Consider the following 22,061-nt stretch of genomic DNA (forward strand, 5'->3'; position numbering starts at 1 on the left):
AGCCTCCCGCGGCTCTGTGCAAATTAAATAAGTGGGTCGTGTGTGCTGCAACTAACATTTTCTTGTCTCACTGTCGAAAAAGTTCGCGCCGCCACTGACAACAAGTCATTTTGTTGTTTATAGTCTATACTCTATAGACTTATAGTGTTTTAAAGTAGACAAGTACTAATGTGTATATCACGATTAATGATATATCATATATCTTTAATCGTGGTTTTAAATTTTTAATGTATAAAAGTAAGTAGTAATTATAGTACTAAGGTATTTAGGTATAATATAATAATATAATATAATATATACCTGGTGTCCTGGTATATATAAATACTTAGTTTTCATAATTAAGAAATTTACGTGGTTAAAATAAGTTAAAGAGACCACTAGATAGTGCTACTAGTCAGTACATTTTCAATCGCGCTTTTCGAGCCGTGTTATAAAGTCTCGATGTGTAACCAGTATATCTTTAATCGTGTAACAGCCTTATAGTAGCCTTATCATAGTAAGTAGTAACATCACATCCTTTATCAATTCATTAATTTTCAAACCTGTTGATTAAATCTTAGATCAGCTGAATTAATGGATAATAAATATTAAATAATAATATTATAGCCATACAAGGTTCAAATAGTTCAAACTTCAAATAATCAAATGTTCAATCAACTTAATATATATAATATAATATTATACCTCTATAATTTGTATTTACGAATGAAGAAATTGGGATAATGTTTATAGTATAAATTGTCCAGAACATTAAGAAGATTACAAGCATGTAAGTTATCTGCTAATAAATCGATATTTCACATACTTCGTGACGAAAGCGTAAAATAATATGTAATTAATAATATGTAATTAATTAGTAGTAAATTTTTATTTCTTACATAAAATTAGTAAGGACTCAGGAGTCGAGAAATAATAAATATTGTATTCTCTACTGTGTGAGCAATTTTAACATAAAAAGAAATAACTCATAATGCACTTAAATGCAACTATTAAGTATTATATACATCATGTATTTGCAATCAAATTAAATTATTAACGTTATAATCTATTGACAATTATTTAGGTTATAGTTCCTACCCATGTCCTCCTCATATTATATCTGCCACACACCCACCTATAATGGTATAGTTTATAATTATTAGTGTTGGATGATGGTATTTGTATATTTGTACATATTTATAGTTATATTGATGCCTGAAGGTAAGATCTGGATTTTTACTTATTATATTATGTATCTATTTTGTTTTTTCTTTATTTAAAATTAATTAACTGTTAATTTCACATTTTTTCATGAAGTATGCTGTATGTATCCCTTTTAATTTTAACATTTTATTAATAGTTGAGTATCCAGTAATTTGTTTTCATAATTTGAAGTTTAATAAATTATTGAGCATGATGGAGCTAGTGAAGATTGCTAAAACAAATTTACGTAATAACTTAAAAAAAAAATTGTCACAAATGACGGCTAGTGAAATCGCTGAACAATCAAAAATCATAACTAACAAAGTAAGTTATATAAATTATAATTTTCTGAGGAATAAACATGCTTTAAAGTTTAAATTCTTTAATTATAATTTATAATGTTATCTTTTAGGTTAACTTGGAACATATTTAATTTTGTTAGGTACCTATTTTTTTCATACTTTAATACTTGATTAATTGATTACAATATTATCCTACTCAATTAATTTTTTATATAATATAAAAATGATATTGAATTATTTGAATTATATCTAGGATAACTTTGTATTGTTTATTTTTTAAACTTATTATTTTCAAATTAAATAGTCAAAAGAACTCAATAAGTGATATATCTTATTCCCTATAATACATTAATACTTAACTATTTTACACTTATAAATAATTATATAAACAATTTGTTTAAATCAAATGTATTTGTAATTAAAAGGAAGAATAATGAATGTCACATTTTCAGATATTATCTCATCCAGTATACACAAGAAGCAACAGAGTGTCAATATACCTCAGTATGGATTCTGAAGTACAAACAAATAGTATTGTTGAAAACATTTTCGACTCAGAAAAAATATGCTTTATTCCTAAGTGTGTTAATACTTTTTTTAAATGTCTTTAATGTGTTTTTAAATTAATAATTTGGTTTTTATAGGTACAACAAATCTGAAATGCTTATGGTGAAGATAAAATCAATAGATGAACTTAATAGTTTGCCAAAAACCAGTTGGAATATATCACAACCAGCCGATGATGATGTGCGTGAGGATGCATTGACAACAGGTACCTTATTAATGCTACCTATTATCTAATATGTTTTTTGAATAATATGTCATTTTCGTTCGGTGTTCAGGTGGTTTAGATTTGATAATAGTGCCAGGCTTAGGTTTCACCATGGATGGAAAACGATTAGGACGAGGAAAAGGTTATTATGATCAATGCATAACTGAATATAAAAAAAAATATCCATTTAATAATTTGAAAACCATTGGATTGGCATTTAGTGAACAAATATGTGATGACATACCAATGAGTCAACAAGATAGTTTAATAGACTTTATAGTTTGTCCTTAATTATTATGATAGTCAATTATATGTGCCATATTATCTATGTAGGGAAATGAAAATAAATGTTTTAGTTTTATCAAATGTTTAGAATCTTAAGTACTTAATTAACTGTGATCAATATTTTTATACATTTAACCTGGATTGGTTAAAATACTTTTATCTAAAATAAATAAATAAATTAAATATTATATTTTATACTTTGACACATTTATATATACATCATATTATGTTTTTTATTATAAATTATTATTGTTACAATTAATTTACAATAAGATTATCTTATAAGCTAATCATTAAGTATAATATAAACAATAAACTAATAATTATTGTAAAAATGAATACAAATATTACCGAATTCATAATTCATTATAATTGAATACTATATAGTAACATTCCTAAATTATAAATACCTAATTCTAGTATTTAATGAGTATACCTGCATACATAAATTACAAATACCATATGGCTATAAATTATTATAATCAGTAGTCACAAATTATATTAATGCTGTATTCTTATATTTGAAAGTTTACAAAATTAAAAATATATTCAACATAATAAAATGTCTAGACAAATAAATATTATAAAAAAATGAACACATCAGTAATCATTAATTTTAACTGATGACCCATTATAACTTAGGTATTTATACAATAGGAGATGATGATTTTACACTAAAATACTAAATATATTTTTTGGATTTATTTATAACAAAGGAGATGCTGTGATATGATTATATGTATAATATATAAATAATATAATATAGATTTTATGGATTTATCACATACACATATTGTAATATAATAGACCAGGAATGATATAAAATATTTGAAGCTAACATGTCCATATAAATCCTTACAAACCTAAAGAATTATCAAAGAACAATCTGAGGATTTATCAAGAAATTATAACTTAGCATAGACATATTATTATAGACAATAGCCTTAAATTGTCTGTCTCTCTCGCACAACGTGTTGGCTTCAAATTTCAATGTATTACACGTATAACAGCTATCCTACATGGTCTATTTTATTATATTATGTCTATGATATATTATAACTACAAGTATTGGTTATGAATTATGATAATCAATGCTACAAGTTACAACTGATAACCATGCTATTTTCACAAGACGTTTGTGGAATGACACAAACGTTCATACAATAATAGTATGATTTAATGTATGTACATACAATATGCGAATTTATTAACAGCAATGATAATGTATTAATAAATAATTATAATTTTAAATTTGACGATGCAATAACAATAATAATAATCATTACGTGTATCATAAGTAATATTATTATTGTTATTACGTTATTTGAGAGACGAGAGTTTGAACGCAATATCGTCAGAGAGAGCCGAACATTTTTTGTCCCCTGGTAAGCGCGAGGCTCACGGTGACCATTGACACGAGGAACATGATCAGACCCACGCACGCCGTGACGAAGCGACACCAACACCTATGCTTCTTCCCCACTTTGATCTTCTGCATCAGCTTTTCGGCTTGCTGCGTGTCCAACGTGAATTGCAGTCCGCGTAACATGGCGCCGCAATCCTAAAAAAAGACAAGGCAAACGAACGGTTTAAGCATTAGTATTTAGGTAGGTACATGTTTCCAATTAAAAGCAAACTTTTGCAAAAACAAAATCTCGATTGGATATTTTCTAAATGGATTAATTGACAATATGTTGTTAATACTTAATATTAAAACCATCAAAGTTACTAATCGTATAGTTGTGCCTTGAACACTACGCATCTACCAGTTAAACGACTAGTTTTTTTTATTATAAAAAAATAACCACTGCAGTCTTCACAATTATTGTCATTATACCCATTTTTAGGGGGGGGGCTTTGTTGTTTTGACGAAATCCTATTATCTAACATTTTTCATATTATGTTATATATTTATAAGTCGTGTACCTTTCCGATCATTCTTTTATATTATTTACTGTTTTATTATTAGATTTAACATTGATTATAAATACTATTTATTACAATTTATAATCAATGGTTTTGAAATTTTTTTCTTAGGGGGGGGGGAGGTCCAAAACATGTATATTGTAATTTTATTGAATTTACATTTTGACTTTTGATATTTGGTTAAAAATAAGACAGAAAAAGATTTAATCTTCTTTTATTAAAATATAATAAAATCAAATAAACAAAATTACTTTGACATTTTGTCACCTTACACTATACAAATATGAAATATAAAATTAAGAAATAAAAAAAAAAAATGCACAAATACAAATCATATTATTTTAAACTATTAACATGTTCCTATCTTTATGAAGAGCAAACTGGTTTAACACTTCATTGGGATTAACCGTAACATCTCTATGGACACTTAATAGAGCTAGTCCAGTTAGTCTTTCTTGTCCCGTAGAGTTTCGTAAAAATGCTGTAGAAACCGGTAGTGTAGCTAGAACTTTTAATTCAACTTTTAACTTTTAAACTAATTTATTATTAGCATAGACGTCAGATTTCTATACTCCGGCCCACGAGAGTCCATATGTTAGAACGCGTCCGTCACTGCGCATCGGCACGTTGCCGAATAGTGGGAATGGCATCATGGTGAGAGAAAACAGACGTCACGTATTACTATATGAATGGCGAATGCGCGGTTTACGTATGGACTCTCGTGGGCCGGAGTATATATGTGATACGCGCGTTGGTATAGAAGTCTGTGATTATTGTTAGACGCTATAATATTTTCATATGATAATATTATGATATAAATCTAAAAAAAGTCAATGATTAATTGGAGTCATTTTTGACTGAAAATATTTTTATGTTGGTATTAAAAATAAATAATTATTTTAAACATTTGTAAAATATTGAAGAAATTTCGGGGGGGTTTGGCCGATTGGGCCACAAAAAAAAACTGCACATGGGCGAAGCCGGGATATTCGGCTAGTTAGTTTTATAAAATTCAAATTCAAATTAATAAAAATATTCACAATAAACTGTAAAAAATAATTTGTATTTTTTTATAGGCCTGTTATATACCATGTTTTGGAAACTGTTGTTATGGGTAGGTATAATAAGGTATTATTGTACAATACAATATATATACCTATTAGCAAAATTAGACTTGTGATTTGACTTTTAGTGAGCCTTTAGTCTTTAGTGCCATACAATTATGAAATATTAAGTAAGTAGGTCTTTTCAGTTCGATACTTAACTCATAAAACATAGTTCTGTAAACTGTTGAGACTTGGGAAGCTTTAATTTACACATTAAAGCGATGATGCTCCCTGGACCCTGAGCCTTTGGCCCTTAGTCCTTACCCACCCACAAGTAATCATATGGGAATACAATATGCATATTTGTATAATTGATAGAAATGTCTATAGAGAGTTTTGATCGTACACATTTTTCTTTGTTGGGCGAAAATAAAAATTGTTAAGTCATCAATCACTACGCACATATCTATTATATGGTTGTCTGAAAGTTGCTATTTTATTGTTAGTGGGGCTCTAAACATATGACATACACATAACACATATATATTAGCGCGTTTCAACGTAGGTCTTAAGATCAAATATTTTGTATAGTTATAATAGTCCCTTACTTCTAAGTCACTTCAATTGTTTGTGGTACCGTGTTAACCCGTCATTTATATATAGGCAGTAGGGTATTAACTATCATTGTGCTATTAAAACGGTAAAGGGAGAATATATTATGCAAAAGCATCGCCCATGCCAATTATTATATAATATATCGTTATGAAACGATTCGGGTAATATATAGCTACTAGGTAGTTACATATATTATAAAAAATCTTCCAAACGCGTTTCAATCATCATCAAATTGCTCGACAACCGAGAGCATTCCCACCTATCGGGCAGTCTTGGCTCTCGAAATAATACAATTCGATCGCCAAAATTCGAGAGTCAAGCATACCACTTGTAATAATACATTTAAGTATAGTCATACTATTATATGTTTTATGTATGTCGAATGTCGATGTGCCGTTCACTCCAAGGACCAAGTGTTTAGATCAATCAAACGGCGATAGTAGATTACCACGTGGAAAGCGCGATGTGTCGAGTCGAAGATACGATTACAGAACCCTAGATACTGAAATAGACGAGTTTTTATTGATGTATCCAAATTAACCCTGCCCCTCCCCCCTTGAAATTTTGGGTTTATATGTATTTTGTCAAACCTGTATACTTATGTCGTGGTTAACGACTCTAATGATAAAGGTTTTTCATTGCATAGTGATAGTAATACTGTAAAGGTAATAATATATTATAGGTACATATACCTTACTGTATGAGGTATTATGATAGTGTTATGTTGCCATCAAGAACTTATAAGTTATGCTATCGAGTAGAAGTGATGTGATATTGATTATTGACCAACAAAAGCATCGTATGAATTATTTTGTAACAGCCAAATAGGTTATTAGTACTATATAGTCTAGACTATAGATACATAATACATATTAATATAATAGCTAGGTAGATATAAAATAACGACTAAACATTATAGGTACCAGTACAGTAGTACACTATAATTATGAGTTTAATTGACTTGTAAATTGTAATACTCTGCACGGTAGAGGTTTTAATTGTTTATATAACTATTAATAATTCATATATGTATATATTTTTTTAAGAAATGGAGATTGCTATGTGCCACGTACATAATATGGAAGGGTTAAAGTTTTAAATGTTATTATTAAAATAGGTTTTTGTTCTTAAAAGTTAAAAGTGATTGAATAACAAAATAAACAAAATATATAAATATTGACTATAATAATTTTTCTTATACCTACATCAATAATTCATAAATCACGATCTTTGTGACCCACAATATAATAATTGCGAGTTGACGATAGTTGTGAATGTACGATAATCTAAAACTTAAAAGTAAAGTATTTTTAATCAAATTCCATTGGGAAAAATTAAGTTAAAACTTATAAGTACTTATTATCTACTTCCAATACCTACTACGTAAATAATGTGGCGTTATGAAATTGTATAGAAACTAAGTTGAAACTAAGTTAATAATCGATTTAAATTTACAATCTTGTTTTATTTTTGTACTACCATCATTTGTTTTTTTTTCAACAACCTTTTTAGAAATATGTATAACCTTGTAAGTTGTAGGTTTAACTAGACTTTACCTACACGGCTACACGTATATAATATAAAATGGTTTTAATAGTTTCCTGTAGAGTGATATAATGTGGGCTCTGAGCTCAAACGTGTGGTCTTTTATTGCCTCAGAATATTTAGTGAATAAAATAAATATTCGGTCGATAAAGACAATTTACAATTTACAAACAATGAACATAGAATATTCATAATAAACCAGACTTTAGGTTCCATGCTTCCACAGGCAGCATTTACACAGCAGGAGTTATTCACTTGGTCTCTTACGAGTTACGAACTGTATTATGTATATTATTATAGAATATAGACTATCTGACTATATAATATTAAGTACATTATAAAGTCCTAATACGAGGATAAGTAACCAGTAAGTAGTAACCACGTTATCGCAGGCGCGGTTATCCGTGTAAGATGTAAAACAATATTAACATTTAACGATTCAATTTTTTTTTTGCCACAAGCACTCGAATTTCGCACAGGTACACCGGCAAGGTGGTAGATATCTGTATGATATAAAATATAAATTATAACCCGCAAGTCGCGACCTATTATATATCAACAATGAGGCGTGTTTCAATATCGATCAAATATCAGCTTCAGGGGTTTTGCAACCAATGCGGCAACTATAACATAATATATAAATTGTTAATTTTGAAACTGGCATGATTATATAAAACATATTTTTTTTTTTTTGACAATTTGACACTGTTAAAGTCTTGATGGTTATATACCACAAGCTATAATACAATAAAATATCGTTATTAAATTGAGGTTTATCCACGAGACAAATAAAAAGCATTGTTTATAAATAGTACCTATTTATAATCAATGATAATATATAGTAGGTATATTATGTTAGGATAGAATGATATTTTTAGTTTTAACAATAGTCTATAATAGTGAAAAATAAACGTTTACGAAAATTACGAAGGGATCGGTACCTTATGTATTCAATGTAAAAAATTTTTTAATCAAATATGTTTTTTTATAATTTTATATATAATTTATGGCCAGCAGGCTATGAAAGAAATACTTGTTTTAATATGTCGTTAATCATTATTATTATTTGTTAATAAGTATGTTATATTTTATTTTTTTTGTATCTTTTGTATTTATTATTTTCATCGATTTTTATTCCTCCCATAGAATTCGAATAAATTAAATGTATAAATATTATATTAATACCGATACTTACTTATAAGTACTGTAGTGTATAATAGGTTTTTTATTAGGGGGGTTGGCGTCAGTCAAAAGTAAAAAATGTCCAATAGCGTCAAGAAAATAAACAGAAAAACGATTTTGTTATTTAGTGTAACTCTACAAAAAAACTGGATATAGATGACATTTTCACTGAATGTACCTATATGTTAGTAATTTCTATATACCATTTATGGTATTACGCGAATTTACGGCTCTTTTTCAGCTATTTATAGACGTTTTTTTTAAATTGTCGATACAAAATTTTTCAGTTGGTCAAAAAACTTGAAAATGTAATAAGTACAACGTTCTTCAGAAGTTAATTTTAGTGGAAATTAAAAAAAAAATTGAGCGTAATCCACAATTTTTTTATGATCTTCTGAAATCAAAATGTTGACAAAATTCATCAAAAACACGAAAATTGGGAAATTATTTCGAGTTGGAAGCTCATCCAAATTTTTCTATTTATATTATATTCCCCCTTAAGTTTTCCTAGATTTAACAAAAAAAAAAGTTTACCGAAAGTCAAATTAATTTTTTACGAGCGTTTGATGTTAGACATTGGATATTATTCACCCATAAATTAACAAATCTAATACAACGATTTTCTTACTTTGTTTGTTATTCAAAAACTATTAATCGTAGGACGGCGTAGGTAGGTACTTGACTTGGATATTTTGACTCGTTTTGAATTAATTATAAACATTTGAAATTTTTTATTCTATAAATGTCAATAAAATTGTATTCGTTGGGTCAAAAGGCTTGTAAATGTAATACAAAGTTCCTCATAAGTAGTTATAATAGCAGTTGAGAAATAATAAAGATTCATAGTCATGAATCATGAATCATGATACCTATTTTTTATAATTATTTAAAGTCAAAATTTTAACAAAATTTATCAAATTGAAAATTTACCAATTACTTAGTAGTTAGAAATGTATAAAATATTATAGTGCATATTTATATTTTTTTAAGCATATTTATTTGTTTGTAGTGATATAGCCTATATAAGACTTGAGTCCTGATTTTAATCAATAGAATAAGTAGGTAAAAAAAAATGTCTAGTTTATTCTAGTTAACATTAAACAAGTTTAAATTTTTCCCTGAATTTTTTTAATTATTACTTTCTAAATATACATTTAAGTAAATATCAAAGTATGTACAGCCTCTACAATAAAATTGTATATAGTAGTTAATAATATACTAATTAACTAATACTACTAATGCTATAGATGTTTATATAACTATACACTATATTATTATTATATATTTAGATGTCAGAACAAAATTAAATATTAAATTTTACATAATTTTACGCAACAATTTATGTAGTTATTTTTAAAATATAATAATATATAAAATCAAAATAAGTCAATTTTATTGAGAATGTATACAACTATTAAAATGTATTATATTATTAAAGACTAGTAAAGAATAATGTCAACATTATACTATCTAATAAAGTTGCAACTATTGTAGGTGCTCATATTAGCACTCAAATAGATATTTTGCAATATGTGACATATTGTTTTACTTCTAAGAACATTGTTTAAAAAAATGTGTCCTTCTGGAAATGTCATTAATATTTTATCACTTTATTTAAAATCATGTGGACGTATAATATATTATGGACTAGTGGACTGTACATCCTATTTCCTGTGATAAACCGATAAATATTTAAGGCGTTTGGTACCGGTTCTGCATGATGTTTGTATATACATGTTTTTATGTATGTATATGTATGAATGTATGTATTTATATATATATCTACCTATGTGGCAATGTATATATATATATGTATGTACCTATGTAGCTATGTATGTATGTATATTGTATAAACAGTTGTTCGTCTTGATCGCATAAATACTTTTCATTGTTATATAATTTTATTTGCATATTTCAGAAAAATAAAATGGTTTTTAAACAAAATCTAAAAGAGCAACCAATCTTGCAACAATGCAACAGATTACCGAATCATCTGAATAATGTGTGTTCACGATAATTGATACGATATTTTTATTATTTTTACCTAAATATTATAATGTATAAAGTATGATGAAAACAACGTAGAAATGGTTTTTAACGAAATTTTATCAAACTTATAAGGTCAATGTGAATTCAACGTATGAAATAAGTTTACAATTTATTGAAAGACGTGATCATATAAATAAGTTGTTGCGAAATTATACTAGATTAATATATTTTTAAAAAATTCTTTTTTTTTTCATTACAGACCCATGCTATTGAAAACAATTAATATAGAATATAACTGTAACTGTGATTGGACATTTGTATTTCTTCGATAACTTCACATAATAGTTAAATACCTACTTAAAATTTTCAAAAATCTATATACATTTCTAACAAATCTATTTTTTTAAATATATTTATGCAGGCGAAAACATAAAAGCGCCAAATCACAGATAATATATAATGTGCATAAGTTCATTACCTAATATATCTAGTATATCTATCTACTGTTTTTTTAAATAAATTTGATCATCTAAGTAATATAAGTTATAACGTAGTGCAGGTTTTTTTGTTGACATATATTGAGATCTTGTGCACAAATTACGCGTGTATGACATAATTCTCTTGATGTAAGTACCAAACTATGTATTATGATTCGGATTTCGGACAAAGTATAATAATATGTACCCATGATGTGGCCATGTATACCTATATAGTATGCACACGCACGACACGCACAGACTTGTATACAAATTAATACGTTATTACGTGCACGTTATACACGCGGCCACCAATATTATATAGTATTACTTAATATTATATTATGCTCTATGCCGAAGCGACGTGCTGAAAAGTACCGAACTACCTATTCTAGATTTATATATACATTGCACATACCTACTAGGCCGTATATTATACATTTATACTGACATAAGAGGTGATCTGAGCTGTACACACACACACACGGACCGACGTCGTCCGTAGAATTTTCGGGGTTTGTAAAAAAGAAAAAAACCAAAACAGAACTAATAAATAATAGAGAATACCTACGCAGCTGTACTCGATATTGTTTTTTTTCACATCAAATGCCCATCTACGCCAGATCACGTCTCGCATCATATAATATATAGCGACCACCACGATGTAATAATATAGGTACGACTATACACGATAGTAAATATAGTGTTGATACAATGGACGTGACTACCGCATGTGGTCTTCTTGTGGGTGTGCTGCAGAAGCAGACCGGTAGAATGTTATTATACCTCTACTTACCTCTAGACTTTCAAGTCTATCGGAAAAAATCATATATTATACTGCACACACGTTGCGTACTATACTTATACATTATATTGACATAATATGAAGTTCTATAATTTTAATATCGAAGAAGACCACTAATTATTATTTCAATAATTATTTAAAAGTTTTTGAGAACAGTTTTTTGCACACAGTCTGAAGCTATAACAAAACAACATTTTTGAAAAAAATTATAAAATATCTTACAATTCCTTATCGATTTTAAGTTTTTTTAATCTTTTAAATGCAACAACGCATATACCTACTATATGGCGGGGCTACTCATGAACATTTTTTATAATTTCGATTTCGTACTGTGGAGCAGAATGTCTAAAATACAATATCGTTTTGTTACATCTTCCCGAAATAATATTAAAAAAATATTTTCAAAAACGTTAATTATTACTCTTTAAATGAATCATCTAGTAATTAGTAAACCGATGTTACACCATTGATATATTAAGTCGAGTTTCGGAAGGGGTGTGTGTATACAATATGCCGCAAGAATGCGTAGACGACGAACAAAGGCGACAATAAAATATTACAATTATATATTATTATATTTTGCAACGCGTTTGTTGAATATTACGTAAAATCAGTTTTATATGCGTTTTATACGTACGCGCGTGTGTAGCGACTAGTGAGGGTCCGAGACCGTGTCATATCGTCAAGGTCATCCGGAAAAAGCGGTCTCGGTCGACATGGTGAAAGCGGACTTGAGAAAGCAAACGGGAAGATTTCCGTCAAGGGATCATCATCGTCAAGTTGACATATCCAAATTATATTATGTACCACGATAAATTCGTTTAATAGGGGAAAAACGACCTGTATTTTCTGGGACGATTATATGCGCCTTTGGCTACAGTAGAAATACTTTTCAAAAATGTAGGAATACGCAGTTTGAACTTTGAAGTAGGTAGGTATATCGACCTATAGCAATACTTTTTCAATACTCGTATAAAATATATAGGCTAGTATTTCCTTCTCATTTTTGTATCGAGTATGGACGAGTCAATAGCAATCAACAGGTTACCTACCCATTTACCATTACTCGCAAAATATGATACCAAACTTTAAATATACATATAAATATATAATAAACTATTGCAACTTCTATAACTGAAAATTGATATTTATTAATTGTAAATTAATATGTTCCGTTGAATAATGTGAATTCAAAGCAATAGCTGTCATATTAAAATAAAAACAAGTAAAAACCTACTAAATTATATGGGTAAGAATGTGGTACAACATTCGATTATTTTGCTATATTACAGAAAAATTTACAACAAAAACATATTTTCAAAATAATCAATATTTATCTGAGGAAACGAGAGTTCAGCTTAAAAATATGACCTTGTATAATCTATATAATACCTATATCATCTATGTAAATATAATTATCATGTAGAAGTATAGGACTTCGAGTATAGGTAGCTACAGGGCGATTTTTTAATGTTAATAACTCATTATTTAAAAAATTATTTAATTTTTAATTTGTCTTGATGATAATTTTTAAGGAAATGAAAAAAGATAATTTTTTTTGTTTTATTCTTTTTTAATCATAACATACTTTTATTCTTTTTCAAAGAATATTTTTCTAAGAATTTCGATATAACTCCGATCTAAACTTAATACATATTACTAATTATCTAACTTCTTGATTTTTAGCCATCCAAATTCTCAGAAAAATAAATTCTGCTTCGGGGTATTATGTAAATTCATATTATCAAAAAAATAATAACAACAATAAAAAAAATCATTTTTTTCAGAAATATTGTTTTATATTGACTTTATATCATAAATAATATGTAAAAGAATATTTTCAGAATCACTATGTATAATATATTCTTATATTATTTTTCGATAAAAACTTATAGGATTGTAGAATACAATATAATTTATACGCATCATAATAAATTACGCATGGCTTATAGACTGCTCATTGTCGGACGAGACACTTATTTCCGACTTATACAATATGCCTTGACCACCTTGACAACGATTGTTATTTTTTTTTACGTTAATACCGCTGGAGTGCGCGATCAACAATTGTATTCCATATGCGAGAAATGTTCATTTCGTTTTTACTTATACGGTATGCCTACCACTCGTACATATAATATTATATCACTATAATTTAAAATAATATAATACGACTACAACAGCTGCTGAAATAGGTGTAGTGTGTAATGTGTATAGATCTTGTGTACGATCTTCCACAAGCGTGGGACGCAAAAATGAATACCTAATTATGTTTTACTTATTTTTGAAAATACTGTTCCCTGATGAATGACGAATATAACGACCACGCCGAAGCCGGGCTGACATTAAATTAGCTACGTCTGTATATTAAATAACACATGCGCCTATCTATACTCATATTTTGAAACGTTTATATAAACCTGGGGACTTCAACGATCGGTACCACAATGCCAAATCGCGTTGGAAAAATACACATAAAATCAAGTTAAAAAAATCACTATCCACCATAATATATGGCTCTATAAATATAATATTATGTTATATAGGTAAATGTTGAATGCTTTTATCTGAGACTTTAATTGACCGCCTATTTCACCCCTCCCCTCCCTCACCTTTATATTAAAATATATATATTTATAGCGATAATTAGAACATGGATGTATCGTGCATATCATGTTACAGATTTTATTTTTATGCTATGAATCACAATTCACATTAAACATACCTAATTATAATATTATATATATATAAGACGGTTTCAATCTATATTAGTGCATGTTCAACCACGTTCGTTCTTCTTATATAGTATTAGTTATATTACATATTATAGATATTAGATTATCAGCTTCCGTTTTCAATCCGTTCGTTTCCCATGATATTATTATATATGTTATCACCATTATTATTATACGTTATATCTATATTATTATTATTATTATTATTATTATTATTATTATTATTATCTAACACGCGGCCATATAGTATTAGTTCTACGCACGTAATACGGCTAAACATATTACATTAACACGTATACGCGGTACCTATACGGCTATACCTAATATATCCATTGCAGCATTACAAGCATGTTACCTTCGTTTTCGTATTATGTATACATTATACATAGATACCTATATACAACCTACACACATAATTTATTCTGTGGTCATTAAAGATAATAAGAATATAACAATGCTCATACTAATATTGTTTAATTGGTTCTCAGAACACGGGGTCACAAGTTTACTTACGTACTTGGTAATTAAAAGAAGAATTAATTAGAGTATGTAGGTACTATACTATTATAGTGTACACTAACATACATTTTATGTAGTGTTATTTTTATATTGGTAGCTTATAGAAGCAATAGTCATGTATATATTTAACTTAATTATTGGATATAGAAATACTTACCTACTTAAATACTATAATATTAATTAATAACTCACAATTGAAATGTATCAATTATGTAATAATATATATAGGTAGTAAATTAGATAGGTACCTACTAAATTTATAAAAAAAAAAAACATAGAATAATTAAAGAAAATTAATTAAAATAATGCTACTACCTAATAATAGTATTGATTTATGCTTATGATTCAGTAAAAGGAAAAAAGTAGTTTTTAAAATTATTTATCTTACATCTCGACGTTATAGACCAATATTTTAAACTTGTATACGTGTATAACTATTATAATGTATCAGTAAGTAATTCAATTCTCTAAGGTTTTGAATGTCTGCCATTTTAGAACGAAATCGACTTAGTTAATAGTAATCAAGGGCAAAAATCTTTGAAAACTTATTTAAAAATATATTTTTGTTATGTAATAAAATATAAGAACTAAACAGTACCTACCATTAATAAACAATTAATGACAGTAGACACAGTAAATCATACGAAAAATAATAAAAATATTAGGTATATTTATACATTGATTTATAATTTATACATGGTAATTTCGTCGTCTATGAATAGATTCATATATCTAGAGTGAAACAAAATACAATTTAGACATAAAGCCGAACATACAAAACAAATTACAACTACCGATCAATATTAAATAAGTAGGTGCTGTTCAATATGGAAAAATATTCTACCTAGTATTCCACATTAATTGATACAAATGATAACTAATTGTATAATATTTAAACAAAATAAGTAGCACTCAATTTTAAAAATCATAAAATGAATTGCATTTCAATTCAACTTTAAAATACTTCATATGACTTTCTCCTATTATAAACGTAATTAACTATACCTAGGTACCTAGTAGGTACAAGAAATTATTGTCAGTTGTCCTGTATAGAAATATTCTTCTAATATACATATATGCATAGGCACATAGCTCGTATAATGTGCATAGGAACTATAAAGACTATTTAAAAATAATAATTCATCTTCTTTAATGACTGATAAATGCAACAACAATTTAAAATAAACAAAACAGTTATTAAAAACAAAAAAACAATTATTGATTCAAAAATAAATAATAGCAGGTACCTACTTTAGTGACAAATTTGAAAAATATATTGACTATCCACGTTTCACTGATTTATAACAACACGATACTTAGATACATTTTTTTCAAACAAAATGTTTAGGTATTCTATTAGCATTTAGTATTTACCATAGTCCATAGATATGTAAAAAATTAAAAAAATATATCATCAAATAACAAACATGTCTTACACTCCTACTTACTAGGTAGGTACCCAGTACCTACATAATATAAATACTAAAATACAGATGTAGTACAAAATGAACTAGGGCATAAGTTTAATATGAATTGTTTAACAAATATACAAATTATTAATATATTATGTCGGTATAAGACCTAACTAATGGTATTGTTGGTAAAAGGCTGTATGGCACGTCAAGCTGTCCTTATAAGTATCAAAAAAATAACCTTAAGTCAAAAGTCGATTATTTAACACGAGACACTTAACCTTAGACGCTCAAGCTCCTCCACCCGCTGGTTTTGATTTCTTTTCGCTTTCATTACATTTCTCACGTAACAATTAATAATGTATTATCAATTATTATACATTTATATCTACATGATACATGAACACCTATAAGACGTCATATATTTTATTCGTTATTGACTTATTGTATTTGTACTTGTATTGTGATCGGTTTGACTTAATTTGTATATACCTATCAAGTGTTGATGTGTTGTCGTTGAGTTATTATGGATATTAAGTATAATTTCACACAAGTATTAAAACAAAACAGTATTTTAAAAGGAAATAACGGATAATACGTGTTTAAATAGTGTGATAACGAAAATACAATTTTTTAGTAGTTCATTTGTAGTTGGATAAGGAAATAAATCCAGGGTACAACTTGTAATATTTATTCATATAATATGTAATTGAAAATATTATAATAAGTCAAATGATTTATTTATTAATCTTATAGGTAGGTATACACCGTTAAATTAAGGTAAAAAAATAAACAAAAAGTAACAACCGATAAGATATTATAAATCATTGTTTTTCGTTTATGGAAAAATGCATCTGATAATGAAAACTAAATAATTAATTAGGTACCTAATTAATTGAAATATTCGAGAGACAACTTAATTTGCAGCAGACAAATAATTATAATTTGGAAAATAGATTATTTATATAAGATCCGTAATCCGTTATAAGAAATGACAACTATTTAGCTGTCAAAAACTTAAAAGCAAATCTTTTATTTACATACATTATTTTGATTTAAAAATAATATAATGTTATGTAAATTATATTAAATATATACTTATAACTTATAATTAGTATACATCATAAAACTTAGTAGAGACCAATATGGTACCTACTACATATTATGTTAAACATAAGTAGGTATCTAAATTATTTATAAGTAGATTCAGTAAACGTACAACATATAATTAATTGAATATGATTATTATAATATTTTAAGTAAACCTAAAAATATTTAATAATGATTATTTTATAATTAAAGAAATTATTTTATTTCAAAGAGAAATAATAATAATAATATAGTAAATGGCTTATGGTAAAGAGATATTATGAGGGAATTATAAGAAAAATACATAAACATACACAACGCACTAAGTTTACAGTGTAGTCAAGTTTGCAGAATCATAATATGTTGTTATTTTATGAGAGTGAGAGTAATTTTATATGTAATAGTATAATAGTAGGTAGGTACCTATATAAATAATATTAAAATATCCACGGATATAAGCATAATAAATTTAGCTTTCTAGTCTTGTTGTTTTGTTCCGTTATTAAAATATAAACATTCAAATTATAATATGTATATTGCGTAGACACACTGTACACATAATACTACCCAATAATTGATACATTATTTTTATAAATTAACTGATGTTATGTATACCAGATATCTACATGTTATAATATTTAAAAAGATAATTGCGTTTGTTCTTAAAATTTACGAACTCCGAAGACACCTAGGTTAGGGTGTATACTGTTTAAGTTTGGAAAACAAATCCATGATTTTTATTTCATGAAATACGCGATTAGAAAACATAACTAATCGTGCAGATGGGTACGCATTAACTGACTGAAAAGTGTTTCGTTTGTTCATAATTTACGATCTCGATTTATTTTATTATTATTATATTATAGTCATTACTTGTTACAAAATACAGTATTACAGTGTAGTAAAACGTACTAACTATTTACTACTCAGGATTTTAATCGTGGTTATTGTCCGTTCTTTATGGTGTAAGCTAATAATTTTTATGTGTATGCATATAATAATGTAAAGGTATGTATATTAAGTATATTATTAATAGCAACCATTTGGCCATGACATACTCCAGATTTAAATTGTTTTGAATTGCATAAACACACATTAACAATCTGCGATATATAACTATATTAATATTTGAATATTTTGTAAATTAAAAACGATTCTAAGAAAAAACAATTATATTTTGATATTAATTAAAGTATTGAACCATTAGAATTATGACTGGCAAATAATACATTTGATTAGGAACAATAGCGTCAGCTGGTTTCAGCCACAACAATAATCATAAGTACCTACCCAAGAAGTATCAAAATGAAAATGAAATATTAATTGCAATAATATTATGAAATCAATTAAAAATTTAGTAATATACTGTAATTCGAAAGGTCAAAACAACATATTATACACAGATCCTCTTCATATCCGCGAAATTTTCTTTACATTGAAATAACCAATGATCATGATATATGTGATTCATTAATCATAACTGTAATTAGAAATATGACATTGAGGGATGGAGACATGTCCCAGGAACCCCGTCTCACCCCATATAATTTTTTTGAAACTAAATTGTAATAGTAAACTGGTATTTAAGTCATATAGGTCCTAAAGAATGCAACATTTTGGTAGGTGATCACAATAATTTTGATTTTCCATAGGATATGATATATTATATTGTACTTTTTACATTTTTTCCAATTTGTAATAACACTGCAATATTACACGTATAATAATTGCAATCGCTACGTCGTAGACCAGAACAGATTAAAATTAAAAATAAAAGGCAATGTTAAGTGCGAACTCCCACTGATTTAAGATCTGGTCATGTTTTCAATATCATATTAATATTAATATGTTAAAATAATAGACATATGTAGGTATAGTATTTTTTGTTTATATGGAGGCATGGAGCCATTTGCCACAGTGACTGTAATGGTTGGTATATAGTTGTTTATATAAAATTATAAACACCTATTAGTTGTTATAAATTATAATTTATTGAAATGAGTGTTAATATACGACTGGTAACGGCAATTATTGGAAACGAGTCGATATCGTGACCTGCAGTGTTTTATGGTAATACAATAAATTGTAACTACAATTCGGGTGTATTATATAGTACTAAACGTTCACTCATCATATTAATAACATTGTTTATCATTATATTATTATACTGCATTTACTCAACACACAACGCAGCGTACTTTGAGCGAGCTTATACCTAAATGTTTGTATTTTTTATTACATGGTTTTTTTAAACCGTTCACTCCAATGTCATCTGCACGTTATAAAGAATTACGCGTAACGTCCATACGCGTTAAAATAATATTATGGAGGTTTTATTCATGACATGCTGTATATTGCACGTTATGATCAATAAGTTAAAATGTCGAATACCTACAGGCTACAACTACATATTAATGCAAAAGTCCGTATTTAATATAGGTAATATACTAATATTTTAATTTGTAATACCTATAATAAGCTGCGTCTGTTATAATATACGTTTACACATCAGACGTCAGTACATCACACTATCTATATTGCAGTAGTTTCGTCGCTCAAAATTTATTTTGAATAATATACCTATACGGCTATAGTCTATACAGCTAGGTATGTGAGTTTCCTTTCTGGTCGATTTGTAAAATTGTTTGTTAGCGTGCCCTCGCGGCAAAATGTTGGTTGATTGTATTAATTATTCGTAAATATATTTTACACGCACTCTCAAAAGCATAGATCCGCTATAAAGACACTTTTTTTTTTGTTTCTGACATTGAAATAAAGCAACACAAAACAGTTGACGAACATTAATCACACAATCACAAAATATATTGTAGGTATTCTACGTCAATACAGAGTTTAATTTAAGAATTATATGAACAGGAACTAAAATCAATTTTTGGTATTGTACAAAAATAAAATTAGAATATTATCACTTATAATAATATACGGGCCGAATATACCTATAGTTCGAATTTTAAATGTATACTATGCCTCTATTCATATTACCCAAATTATACTACACTGTTTATAATATATTATATAAAGTAATTTTCAAAATTGAATACTTAGTTTTTATTTATCGATTATCAGCATAGACGCTAAAAACTGCCTTGCGTGCATAAAATAACTAGAATGAATAAAAATAAAAACGCCAGACAGTATACTTAATTACGTCTATTGGGCCAGAACAATGACTCGTCAATTATTATAATAATATGATAGGTATATTTGTCTAATACAAACGAAATATTATTACAATAGATTTATATTAATTCAAACACATTTCGTTCACAGGCGCGAGCTCTTGGCGTTATGTGTAAACACGTACTTCGTCATCAATACTTGTAGGAAATGCATTGAATGCAATTTTAACATACCTATAATATGTATATGCCATGATGATATGATACGATATAATACATAAATATTCTATGATTATATATAGTTGCATACATTATACCTAGTACCTACATATATAAGTTTGTCGAAGAAACTAATAATTAAAGATGATACTGATAATAATATTAACTCATGCTGGAATAACATTAATAATATATTATACTTTCCCTGTCAACAGCTATACATCAAACAAGTTGCTTGATGCCCAGTTGATGGAATGCAAACATGCAATATATATGATGATATATATTATATACACGTCATAATATTATGTATAATACTATAATGTATCATGAATGTACATCTATATAATATATTAAAAAGGACTTATTGAAAATTCTTTTGGTAATTTTATGTTTAACCTAACTCTTAACCGTATAGAACAATATCACGGTTTAATAGAACCATATACTTAATTTTTGTGTGAGGATTTATTTAAATTACCGTTACCTCATATCAAGCTGGGAAAAAATCAGGAGAGGTGTTTGAAGTCTGGACCATCTTAGCTAAGGTATTGCCTCCCCTGCCAAGAAGACCTGCGCACGCCTATATGTCTATATTTTTATCTGCGAAAGATATATTATATATAATTTATTTAACCATATAAGCTTCAAATACTTACGTATTACTATGCGTATTTTATAGTGTGATGATCAGGCGTATCGTTAATGTCTGCAGTTGCTGTTATATTTTGAAGATTAAACGCCTCGATATTTAAGTTTTTGGTTCAAGAAAATGTCTAAATGTGTCATATTAAAATGTATTTATATTTTGGTCTTTATATT

At 27.4% G+C, this 22,061-nt stretch overlaps 2 protein-coding genes across 3 annotated transcripts in view; one reads left to right on the forward strand and one right to left on the reverse strand.

The window, feature by feature from the left end:
- The first annotated feature begins 451 nt into the window (after positions 1–451).
- LOC100163564 (5-formyltetrahydrofolate cyclo-ligase-like) lies at positions 452–3,133 on the forward strand. 2 transcript variants are annotated; one of them, NM_001246171.1, is given in 5 exon segments: positions 452–769; positions 1,340–1,506; positions 1,937–2,064; positions 2,129–2,256; positions 2,327–2,900. In NM_001246171.1, coding segments are annotated over 4 exon segments (591 nt in total). In that variant the 5' UTR covers positions 452–769; positions 1,340–1,392; the 3' UTR covers positions 2,548–2,900.
- LOC100165172 overlaps positions 2,749–22,061 on the reverse strand; it is an 80,388-nt gene continuing 61,075 nt past the window's right edge. Inside the window, exon 4 of the mRNA XM_029487077.1 lies at positions 2,749–4,102. Within this exon, the coding sequence (XP_029342937.1) occupies positions 3,896–4,102 (207 nt within the window). The 3' untranslated portion in view covers positions 2,749–3,895. The remainder of the gene's footprint in view (positions 4,103–22,061) is intronic.

This window comes from Acyrthosiphon pisum, chromosome A1, assembly GCF_005508785.2.
Source record: "Acyrthosiphon pisum isolate AL4f chromosome A1, pea_aphid_22Mar2018_4r6ur, whole genome shotgun sequence".
In the NCBI taxonomy this organism is placed as follows: domain Eukaryota; kingdom Metazoa; phylum Arthropoda; class Insecta; order Hemiptera; family Aphididae; genus Acyrthosiphon; species Acyrthosiphon pisum.

Bases quoted from the DNA above. Each gene is read 5' to 3' on its own strand.
- LOC100163564 (XM_008190659.3), top strand. From the start codon at position 1,149: ATGATGGTATTTGTATATTTGTACATATTTATAGTTATATTGATGCCT. The intron at 2,065-2,128 runs GTGTGTTAATAC...TGGTTTTTATAG, and splicing joins AAAATATGCTTTATTCCTAA to GTACAACAAATCTGAAATGC. The intron at 2,257-2,326 runs GTACCTTATTAA...TTCGGTGTTCAG, and splicing joins TGAGGATGCATTGACAACAG to GTGGTTTAGATTTGATAATA.